Here is a 12,506-nt window from a genome sequence, read left to right on the forward strand (position 1 = left end):
CATCTTATTCAAATAATTTTACGCAAGCATCTGATTTAAATTCTGTTTAGTCTTTTGGTATGTTAGCCATAAGTTGTCCATGTGTCTGAGCCATATAGAAGAGTGGATAAAACACGTATAATAAATATGTTTTTTTCACTTTAGTTAACAATTTGTTATTGTTCCAAGCTCTGTCTTGCAAAAGACCAGAGTTCCTGGCTGCTTGGCCAATTCTACAGTCAAGTTAAGCATCAAGATCTATGTTGCTGGTAACAGTAGAGCCAAGGTAGCAAAACTGGTCAACAACATCCAGACAAATGCCATCAAAGGTGGTATCTTGAGCTGGTTCTGAAGAGCTTTGGTGCATGATAACAGTCCTCTTCAAGCTTATTGCTAGCCCAAAGATTTTGTATGAGTCAGATAACTTGCTAATAAGATGTTGTAGAGTGTTAACATTGTAAGCCACAAGGACGGCATCATCTGTAAACAATAGGTCCCATATGATGCTCTCCTTCACCTTCACCTTAACTCTGAACCTTGCAATATCTTTAAACAAACCTCCATCCTGTCTAGTGCTAAGACACATCCTCTCAAACATCGTGGAACACATGTTGAAGCAGGAATGAGAAGTAAAGATTAAACAATGTAGGAGTCAGTATCCAACCCTGCTTTACTCAATTGTTGATGTTAAATGAGTCAGACCCGTTGGTTTTCCTATATTACAGTTGCCTTCATGCCATTTTGTAAGGATTTCACAAGGTTTAGCAATATAGGTGGACAACCAGGCTTCTTCAAAACAACGTAAAGTCCTGTTGACTAACTCTATCAAAGGCTTTTGTTAAATCTATAAAAGCCATGTACAGTGGAATACGCTTCTCGCTGCACTTTTCCTGCAATTGTCTTACAGAGAAGACCCTGTCTATGGTGGACCTTCCTTAGAAGAAGCCACACTGGTAAGGTAAGACATGGGGAACTCACCTCCCCCACGCATCACCAATCACGCCACATGCATCAACCACACAAGCCCAATCCACAGCATGTTCTGGCTGCACTATTGGTCTGCGCTACTGGACACTACCACCTTAACACAGTGCCACCCTACCATGGGGACAGGTGTCTTAATCCTAATGTATATGTGCCCCTGTTAGGAGGGCAGTGTGGCCCAATGACCAGAGTCAATACATTAGCCCCGGTTAGCAGGGAAGTAAGGCCCAGCAGCCAAAGTCACTAGATTTACGTGATTCAGCAGGGCAGTAAGGCCTAACGGCCAAAGTCCATAGATTCGCCTCTGTTAGCGGGGTAGTAAGGCCTACTGGCCAAAGTCAATACATCCACATCTGTTAGCAGGGCACTAAGGCATAGTGGCCTCAGTTGGGGAAGGGGGCCGCCATGCACAAAGTGAGGGTGGTGGCATCCCAGGGAGGCTCCAGCCCCTGATAGTGGCAAGAATGCATGCCACTGAGTCAGCGGGGAGGAGAGGTCTGACCGAAACACACTGACTCAAAGTTCCGGTTCACTAGCTGGGCTACAATCTAATTCCCTTGTGCTGCTTCCTACCATGGTTCCCGCTGCTGCGGTCTGGGCATCTTCTCTGTCTCTGGGTTCCCTGGTCTGCACTGTCCCCAGCAACTCTGGACTCTGCAAGGCCTCTGTGGGTAACCTGGCATCTGCGTGGGTTGCGGCATCTCTGGTTCCCACGGCCTCAGGCTTTGACTGATCCTTGGCTGGAGCCTGTGGCGTCCATCCTTCCTCTCCAGCGGTCAGCCCCCCACTAAGCTAAGCTGCTCCCTTTTATGCTAGTGCATTTGGAGTATTCCCAGTAGCGTTGAGGGGGTGTGGCTGTCTCAGCCCACAATATAGGGTTAACCCTTCCCCATCCAATGCGGGGTAGGTGGGCCCCATCACAGACCTAGAGGTGACAGAGGATCCCCCTTCCAGCCCTGGTGCTTCAACTATAGGAAACCCAACAACTGAGGCTTACGAGCGATACAATTGTGTCCACAAACACACTCAGTTAGTGATAGAGAGAACCTTTGGCATCTTGAAGATGCAGTGGAGGGATTTCCCTCTGTCCAGTGTGGGGCCACTAAAGTGCAGCCCCATGACGGTCATTAGGCTACTCCTAGTATGCTGTATCCTGCATGAAATAACCACTTTACCTGAGGGCTAGACATAGCTGGAAGGGGTGAGGAGGAGAGAAGGCTGAAGAGAAGGAAGCAGAGGAGGAGAGACGGTTGAAGAGACAGGAACTTCCAGGCGTCCATCCACTGTTGCACGGGGAAGGAGAATCCACAAATGACTTTGAGCAGGGTGTTGGACTAGACGACCTACTGAGGTCCCTTCCAACCCTGATATTCTATGATTCTAGGACTTCTTCACAAGGCATTCTAAAGCACAGCAGGTACCTGCTTACGTCAAGGGTAGTTAATGATGAAGGAAAATAGATTCCAAAGTGTGTGCATATTACGATGTGTCGGAGGTGGAAAGAAAAAGAAAAGGTGCTCAAAATCAGAGCTGCCATAACATAATGGTTTGGCAAAAATAGAAAGTCAATGTATCAATTTGGAACTATTCTGCGGGTTTTACGGTATTCCTGGCCCTGCTGCTGCTACACGGAGGAATTAGGTGGCTAACTGCCACTTTTGGTGCCTAAATTCAAATACAGATTCTCAAAGCACCCATTCAGCTGCCACTTATCCCTGTGGGCACCCAAATTTCCTAGGCACCTAAGTGTGTTATGCTAAAGTGACCTATGTGCCTACATGTCTTCTGCTTGGCATGATCTGATTGATTGGGTGTGGACTGGAAAGCAGACCCGAGCTCTGCCTCTGGCTCCGTGTAACACACAATGACACTGGAGGAAGTCACCTGATCTGCTTACTCACTTTGTTCCCACATGCAAGTCTATGAATGAAAAATGCTTGCTAAATATTATGATAAACTTTCTTGTGCTTTGGTAGCTCTTGAAAATTTAACAGGCTGCACTGACAGTAATTCTCTTGAATATTACTAGGATGCAGCCAGTTCTGTTCTTTCCCAGGCCATGCCTCCAAATTATCTGCTTTATTAGCTTCTCCTCAGTCCTTTCCGCCAACAGAATTTGGTTCAATAAAAGATAGTACCGCTCATATCAGATTTCTTACATATCCTGGGGCCAGCATGGTTACTACAACACAGCACCTTATAAACATCTGCCAGATTAAAGCCATAAGGTTTTCAGTTCCCTTATACTTTGCCATTTCTGGATGCATTTATCTCAAAGCAGGTCTGGAAACTGCAGTTTGCAAAAATTTTCTGTAAAAAACATCTGAACAATTCATGTGGCTTGGAAAAGGAATTCTGTATTCCACACACTTCTTGCTGATTTATTCTTTTTATATGTCATAATTCATATAATCTTGATTCTCCTTTGTAGCAAATAATTTGTGTTCAATTTCCATTTTGAGCAGGACTTAAAATCTTTGTGTATTAACAGTGTACTTTGTCACTTTCTGATGCGGAGTGAGAATTGTGGATGTTATTACAGATTTAACTTGTTAGGATTAGCAGCCAATTCTTTTTCACAATCCTCTGTGAATCCAGAAAATCCTCAGTTTAATTAATTTGTTCATGTTCTCGTAATGAATTTGATCATGGGATTCATTAAATCATGCTGCCACTACTTCTTTATTTCCAAACAGACTCAAGAGCTGAAAAATCAGAAATGATTTTAATAATTTATTATAATAGTTTTATAAATTGTAAGAATTAAGTTAATAGAGGCTTGCTATGGGGGTAGCACAATCGTCCAGGAACAGGGTACCAGAAGGGGAGTCCATTCTCCCTTTTTCTATTGGAGTTGGCCAGAATCCCATTGGAAGGTGGGGAGGGAATATTGTCTCTGTGTGTTCCTAGTGCTGTCATGGGTGATAGATTCCTAGTAGTGGATAGTACAGCACTAGGGCATGTCTCCATCTCATCTTTATACCAGAGTTAGCCAGGTGTGGAGGAGGCGATATGCTGCACGTGCTTCCAGGGTGCTGCTAGAATCACACTGATGCTGTCTGGGAGATGCCAGGAGGAATACAGGAAAGGCATCGAGATTCATCTTGGGGAATGTGGGTGCTAATCTGTCTGAGGGACCCTAGGGCAAAGCAAGCCCTATTTAACACTGAAAATGTGGGAAAATGGTGGAATTGCAAACACCTTGGGAGGGGGTGCCCATGTAGGGTTTGGAATGGTAGCTTCACTAGGTAGGTGTTGGGTACAGCATCACAGCTGGGCTAAATTCAACCCTACTGTAAGCCCACTAAAGTCAACGTGGAGGATGAATTAAGGCCGGCAAAATTCCTATGTGTATAGATTTATGCATTCAATGGGGAAAAGAAACCAAAGTGGATATTTTAAATATTTATTAGTCAGACTGGGGTAACAGCCTTTATACAGCACAATTTGCATAAGTTCTCAAGATACATCCTGTATACAACCACAAAACCATAACATGGATTTATACATAAAGTGGAAACCGAGACAGATTTACAAGCATTTTCTGTATACAGTCCTCATACTGCTTTTGTCTCAATTTATACAACTTTTAGAACAAGTTTGTTTTGTTTTGCTGAGAGAATTCGGAAGCAAAATAAATAAAACAAAACAAAACAAAATTAACAAACCACCATCAATGCATGCAACATTCATTGAAGAAACATTACATTTCTCCAAGGACTACTCTTCTTCTTGTTTGGGTTTTTTTAAGGTATTTTTGTAGATTTTTTTTAAACATTGGATACGCTGTACACATAGTCTGCTAGCATGACAGCACACACGCTAGTCAGCTATTGCTGAGCACCTGAGCACGTCACTGAACATCTATACAAGATACAGTCAAATAACGCTCACATTCACATGCTTGGACGCCAGATGGAATTCATAATTCAAACTTGATTTGTTATACAAAAATGTATACTTATTTACAGGGTAACAAATTAAGAAAACTGCTCTCTCTCAAATCACATAGTCTGAGTTATGGATATATATATATATATATACTATATTATAATTTTGAGCTCATCAGTATATTTATTAATCTTCTTTTAAAAAAGAATAAACCAGAACATACGGAAAACATCAAAATGCATCTTATGATTTAAAGAGAGAGTATCCAGATTTTGCTTATTCTTTCTACTTTCTTACCAAAGGCAACTAGCAATTCAAAAAGAAGGCCCAATCCTTCAGCCCGGGTGCAACCAGGAATGCAGGATTGGGCCCCAAATGTGATGTAGGTGGATACTTACACTGAACTACCTCTCTGTTCCATTACTACTTCAAGTTTCAGTTACACAGATGCAATTTTTCTCTTATACATATATGTATGTACATATCTAGATAGATACTTAGTGGAATCTGGGATACAGACACTGTAGCAATGAAAATAAAGTACTTAAAAATATTGTCAGTTATGATTCAAATAATAAGATTAAAAAAATACTATTAACATCTTTATGATATTTCCATGAAACTAAATACTAATTAAATCATTTCTATAGGGTACACTAGCGTCTTCTTCCCCAGCAGTCCTCCTCCTCCTCATTCCTAGAGTCAGAATCAATATCAGCTGGTTACCAGCTACAGTATCCCCCACAATCTAACCATTGGAACACCTATGTATCCAGAAAATTAACTCTATCAATTCCTAGGTCTTGATCCAAAACCACACTGAAATGAATGGAAGGATTACCATTGACTTCGATAGGCGTTGGATCAGGCCCTTATTACTTCCGCTGAGATATGATGTAAAAAACGTGGGTAATAATAAAGCAGCAGCACTCATATTTTCCCTGGATACTATCCCTTTAAAGTGTAATGATAAAGTACTAGCTCAACAGTCATCATAGAAACTCTCATGTTTAGTGTGAACTAGGAAAAAAGAAAATGGTTTGTTGCTCATTGTATGCATAATAGTAATGACCACATTAGAAATCCCTGTTATTTGTAAACACATACACTGTGCTTTTTCTCGTAATTCAGCTTGTTTCCACTGTACAAGACCTTGAACAAAGAAGCAACTTCAATCTCTGTTGACTCAGCAGACGTATGAATAAAGCAAATTAAAATGCTTCTGCCATTGCCTAGCCACAATATGCATCTTCAAAGAAACGTGTGAATTCACTAATAATCAATCGTTTAGAGAGGATAAGATCTACTGCCACATCTAAAGACTTTCAGCCACTAAAAGAAACATAAAATGGGGGGGAGGGGTAAAAGAATATTTTGCAATATATACAAAAAAAGTAAAAAATACTAATAGTCCTTGTTTGGTGGGTTTTTTTTTTTTTTTTAATGTCACAAGAAGGGTTTTTTTTCCTGACTTCATTCACCCAAAAAAGAAAAAATGCATTCAAACACGAAACAGTGTTGCATAGAATGATTCCAGTACAACCTAGAGATCTGATCAAAAAAGGAACTTGGCACACTTTGGAAGCATCTTGCGAACTCTGAACTGATGGTAATCTCACAAAAGGGAAAGTGTATGGACCCAGCTCTGTCACTATCTCTTTGCACAGGAGAACAACTATGAAATTAAAAGAGTCCTGTCACTACTGCTGTTGGTCAAGCCATTGCTAATAGTGACCAGTTTTCCTGACAGCCACTACCCTTTGTATTTCTCTGTGGGATTCCAACAGACAAGTCACACTTGAATTTCAATATATAAAGATGCATGAATTAAACCCATTTCAGAGGGCTAATTCCAAAGTAACTGTGGCTTTCCTGGACAACCCCAGCCACACCAAACAAGCAATCCCATTTCATAAAAATACCAGAAACATTTGTGAATGCATATAAGAGCAAAGTATGCCAGCCCACTTTCGTCAATTAAGAATAATGATTATAGGCTTCCTAGTTAGCCATCCAGTTAGTGCTAGTGCCTGCTGGAAATCTCCATAGCAACCATCAGCATGATTCGCTGTCTTCATAATAAATCTGAGCAAGAACAAAATTACCAGCAGTTTGCACAAAATTGCACATCTCACTGCTTTTACTTCATGCAGTAATTGAAATTGGACATTTCAGAAAAGAAAGGACGTACTGTAGACATCAGGCATTTAAAATAACCCAACAAAGGAGCAATACCTACATGAAAGATTTTTTTTTAAAAAATCCCACTTAGGGATTTTTGGTTTGGTTGGGGATTTTGGTTTTTAAGAATCTTACTCTCCATATAAATCACAATATTTAGTATATTTTATATTATCACCAACAGACTGTGATTACATAAGATCGAAGTTGGGTAAAACACTGACAAAAGCACAACACTAAAAGTCAAAGCACACGCCATGCTGCCACTGACAGTGCTGTTGTGTCTTTATGATAACTTATGGCATTTTGGTAGGAATGCATTGTGTTGCAAGTAAAATGTGGTACACCAAAGCCTTAACTTGGACTTACTTGTCTTTCTTTGGTTTGTTCATCCCTAACATTTTCCCATTGCTCTATATTGCACTCATTTCCCATGGTGTTATTTTTAATTTTGAATAAATAAATGGAAAAAAATATGTAGAAAAGTGTCATCAAGTTAAACAACTGCAGTAGCTCTTTCAGAGTCAATCTGGTTTCTCATCTATCCCTATTTCATTTAAAGCATATAATTCTTATCCCAAGGAATAATTTGAATTGACCATGTAAGTCATTTTTTTACCCTAGTAAAAAAAAAACAACATGGGTACTTAAAATGGTGTATGAAAAGTTCCTGTTGGGCAAACACAGTAAACACTTGCCAGCATTTTACATTTGGTCACTTTCTTTTTAAATACAAAAAAGCAATGATCTTTCAGGGTAATCCCCTGCCAAATCGCTTCAAAATATGAAGGTATAAAATATGAAGCCATTTTTGAACGGTAAGGGAATTAATCCCATGCCAATTTATTTTAAATATTTCTACAATTTTAAGAATGATGAAAGTACTTTCCTTTTTCTTTTAATCTGAGTTAGAAGAAAATTATCACACCCAGTTTAAGATCCCCTATGCAAAGTTTTAGTTGAAAGGAAATTGTTACCGCTGAGTTATAAACACCTGAAAATAGAACTTTTATTTTGGAACCTCCGACACAACCTTAAGCTATAGTGTTGCCAGTGACCTTCATTTAATTACATATTTCATAACTGTCAAGCCACATTTGAATGGACTAGTTTCAGTCATTCACCTGAGTTTCTCAAAGGAAATTCTTGACACGCATTAATGTTTCAATCCCCAGATGGTAAACATTTTGTTATTCCTTCTTGTTAGCTGTCAAGAAGGAGTGTGTGTGTTGCTGAGGTTGTTGTTGATCCAGAGCTCCACAAACAGCAGGGTAGCATTAGCACAATGGGTCTAATGTTTCAGAGTACATACTATATATTTTAAACTTTTACTGCCTTTAAACAGTCTAAGGGTAAGGCTGATGGTTGGAGACAAAAAGGGAATAGTTGAAATTATAGCATTGATCTCAGTGCTTAAACTGTAAAGAGACAAACCCATTTTTGTAAACCGCTGACCCAAAGGGAAGGATGAATTGCAGTTTCATTAGCACAGAAAACATTCTCTCCCACCCCCATCCTTATTTAGTGCAATTTCCATTTGATCCTTTCTCTTTCCAACCACCCTCCAAAAACAAAAAATAGCCAAGGGTGTGCTTTTATTCTTTACATTCCAGGACCGAGACCTACACCCATTGTTAATGCATGGAAACAAAATGAAATAATTTTGATCTGATTCTCTATATAGTGTATTTTCTTTACATAAAGGGAAAAAAAAACATGTAAAATAATGTTCCCACCACTACAAACAGCCTGCAGTTTGTGTCCTGTGGCATAATCTCACAACAACAAATTATCAGAGATTCTAAGGTGCAGAGGAACAAGTTTTACACTTCTGATAAGTGAGATTGGAAAAACCAGTCATCCTAGGTGCTTTTGCATAAAATGATCTCCTTCTGGTTGCACAGAAACGCAGATTGCTCTCTCAGACACATTACTTCCAGCCGCAGCCAACCTCTGCATTAACACCTGCCTTCAAGCCTTCATTATTTCTTTCTGAGTTACTCTCCTGACAGCCACAAAGAGTCCAACGTCAAGGAGCCCTCATATCCATCTTCTTTTCAAACTTCCTTGCTTTTAGTTCTGGGCTCACTTTTTTTCTTTGCTATCTTTTACAGCAAAACAAGTTGACTAGCCCTCATTTAAGTGTGCTATGTAGCCCAGAGCTCACTCTTCCCTACTTGGTATTCTGAAAGCCTAGCTAAACACAATATTAAACTATAGTCTTGGAGTAATGCCATTTACAGCAGACGCTGCAAGGTTTAGTGCCCTAAGCAGACTTGTCTGCTCAATGTGTTTGTGTAGAGCTGACCATCAGTTTGTGCCAGTTTACTATTCTTTTCCTTAGATCCACTTTGTCAAGCCAGATATAAGCTTCACCAATCAGTGTCTTTTTCATAAACTTCCCTCCATTGGAGACAAGCAGAATCTGGGAAGAGAAAAAACATATGGTTAAAATTGTCTTATTTGCTTAATTACACATACCACTTGCTGGTGTACAATAAAGATTCAGAAATGTTGACATCTAGGTTTGCACCTGTAGAACAGTAAGAAAACATCAACGCACAGCCTGCTACACAAGGATATTACCCCATTTGAGAGGAAATGCAGTGAACGCAGAGCTTCTCCCCTATTCCACTTCCTTGTTCTGTGATCTACTGGCTAGAGCAGATGAATGGAATTCAGCAGTCCTGGAGTCTATCCTCAGCTCAAACGCAAAATGTGGCCAAATTTTTGACAATGGCCTATAATTTTGGGAGCCCAGTTTTAGATATCTAGGTGTGTGCATTTGGGACTTAATCTCTATGTACCTTTGTGACGTTGCACCCCCATAATGCTTTATGGAAATATGCTTATGAATGTAAATATAACATAACTGGAATATGTTTTATGCTACATATGCCATATAACATATCTCCGGAAAGGTTATGATCTACTGAATATATTCATCCCATTTGTAGGCATGTATCATTTTTGTACTGGAAATTATGAATATTGGCTGTGTACTTGCTTGATTTTAAGTAGCCTTAGTGAAGCATTTGGTCAGCTTCTTGAGAAAGGAATGTGCAAATTAAGTGCCCAGTCAAGAAACACTTAACGAACCATGGATCTTGGAAGACTCCAATCCACATAAGAAGTCTTCCTGGAAACATTCAAGATAGAACGTGGTCAATGGCTGCTGCCTGTAAAAACTGAGTCATGCATGGACATGTGACTTGCCCATGTGACTCCAAAACTCCATCTTGGAGTTGGACTTTGCATAGGAGAGAGGAGGGAGTCTCCACCCACAAGAGAAAGTCTATTTAAGCCCCTGGGAGACCCCTCCATTTTGTCTTCAGCTGGCTCAAGAGATAGCCTCTCCACCCCTGAAGGTTACCTGAAAGAGACTGGAACAAAGGACAGTAGCCACAAGGATGGGAGTGATTGCTGGACCCAGACTAGAAGGAGGTTAGTCTGTAAAAGAAGCTTACTGGAACATCTCTAAGGGTGAGGTTTCATCTGTAATCACTTTCTTACTGTATTAGGCATAGGCTTGCGTGTTTTATTTTATTTTTCTTGGTAATTCACTTTGTTCTGTCTGGTATTACTTGGAACCACTTAAATCCTACTTCCTGTATTTAATAAAATCAATTTTTACTTATTAATTAACCCAGAGTATTATTAATACCTGGGGTGGGGGGCAAACAGCTGTGCATATCTCTCTATCAGTGTTATAGAGGGAAAATAATTTATGAGTTTACCCTGTATAAGCTTTATAGAGGGTAAAACAGATTTATTTGGGGTTTGGACCCCATTGGGAGTTGGGCATCTGAGTGTTAAAGACAGGAACACTTCTTAGGCTGCTTTCAGTTAAGCCTGCAGTCTGTGGGATGTGCTTCAGACCTGGGTCTGTGTTTGTAACCAGGGAGCGTGTCTGGCACAACCAGGCAGGGTTTCAGAGTCCCAAGCTGGCAGGGAAAGCAGGGGCAGAAGTAGTCTTGGCACATCAGCTGGAAGCCCCAAGGGGGTTTCTGTGATCCAACCCATCACAACCTTATTTTCCTCATGTGTAAAATGGGTACAATAATAATTCATAAAGGTGTTGAAAGGCTGTCTTCATGAGTGTCAGTCATGCATTTTTAAAGTCTCAGATGAAAGGCACTATATAAATATTATACACAGGAAAACTATGTCAAAACAACACGATGAACGTTGCAAAATCAAGCACTCAAAAGTTAAGAAATGCCAGAATTAAGGTTGCTTGTCCCAGTCACCTCCTCACCCCAACTCCCAGGCTCCTTCTCCCCACCTCCTAGCCTCTGGTCCCAGTCTATTCCTTCAAGCTCCTTGCCTCCGTCTACTGCCCCATCCGTGAAGATTCAGCTCTTATCCCCTCTGCAGCTTCAGACAGCTTTTACCTCCACATTACCTGGGTCCAGCAGGAGGGGCATTCAGAGCACAGGAATGACTGTTCTCAGTTCCAGTATGCTCGGTCTCAAACCCAGTCCCAGACCCCAGCATTGCCCACAGAAGCCCTGAGCTGCAATTGCAAGAGAAGTGCTAGTCAGCCTTGAGCTGGAGCATGCCCAGAGTAGACAGAATGTTTGGAGATTTTAGCTGCTCAAAATTGAAAAAAAAACAAACAACCTTTTGAGCATGTGTGAGCTGCAATTTTTCAAAGGCAAGATTTGAGCAGATTTTCATAGGTGTGATAGCATGTCCCTTTAAATGTTTGAACAGTCCCCCCACTCCCTAATGCAAAGCCTCTCTTTCATGTTGGTTTCTGATTTGCAGCTAGGACAAAAAAGCCACCACACAGCAGAGGGCTGCGTTTCTATTAGCTCCCTCTGTGCCTATTTACTTCTCTGCTGGATCCAAACAGAAGAATGGGGATGGCAAAAAATACATCCTGAAACAAAAACAATATTCCCTGCCAAATTTCAAGTCCCTGCTGCAAAGCACAGGGTCACTAGATCTTTTCAAAGGAAAGGTCATCGGAATTTTTTAACATGGGCAAAACAATAAATTTTCTGTAGCCTCTTTCTTGGAAAGAGCTCAGCTGTGCGGGCCGACATTTTTCAAACCTGAAAGCAGACACCCCGTATGGAAAATTGCAGCCCAAAATGGTTAAAGTTTGGCCGTTATAGTAACTATATGTTGGGCAACCATAATAATAGTAGGTGGTACCATCAGTCCTGCCTATAATAAAGAGACATTGTTATGTTTAGATGAAGTGAGCTGTAGGTCACGAAAGCTTATGCTCAAATAAACGTGTTAGTCTCTAAGGTGCCACAAGTACTCCTGTTCTTTTTATTAGGGTTAACAGGTAATGAAAATTAAGAAGAGACGTAGGCTGTCGCCTACCTTTGCACCAACCCAAGCAGCTAGCTGGACACACCCAGGAAAGCAGGGTGCACCAGTGAGAGCTGGGGCAATGTGCACAGCCCACTGACATGCTGAGCAGCAGGAAGAGGGATTTTGCCTCCTGATGCAGC

The 12,506-nt window shown here is 40.7% G+C and overlaps 1 protein-coding gene across 5 annotated transcripts in view; it reads right to left on the reverse strand.

The window, feature by feature from the left end:
• Nucleotides 1–4,389: 4,389 nt before the first annotated feature.
• The window catches only part of PCLO (piccolo presynaptic cytomatrix protein), a 522,276-nt gene continuing 514,159 nt past the window's right edge, over nt 4,390–12,506 (reverse strand). For all 5 annotated transcript variants that reach the window (XM_074942561.1, XM_074942563.1, XM_074942562.1 and 2 more), the window contains one exon: nt 4,390–9,460. In XM_074942561.1, the coding sequence (XP_074798662.1) occupies nt 9,320–9,460 (141 nt within the window). In that variant the 3' untranslated portion in view covers nt 4,390–9,319. The remainder of the gene's footprint in view (nt 9,461–12,506) is intronic.

The sequence above is a fragment of the Natator depressus genome, chromosome 1 (assembly GCF_965152275.1).
Source record: "Natator depressus isolate rNatDep1 chromosome 1, rNatDep2.hap1, whole genome shotgun sequence".
Lineage (NCBI taxonomy): Eukaryota > Metazoa > Chordata > Testudines > Cheloniidae > Natator > Natator depressus.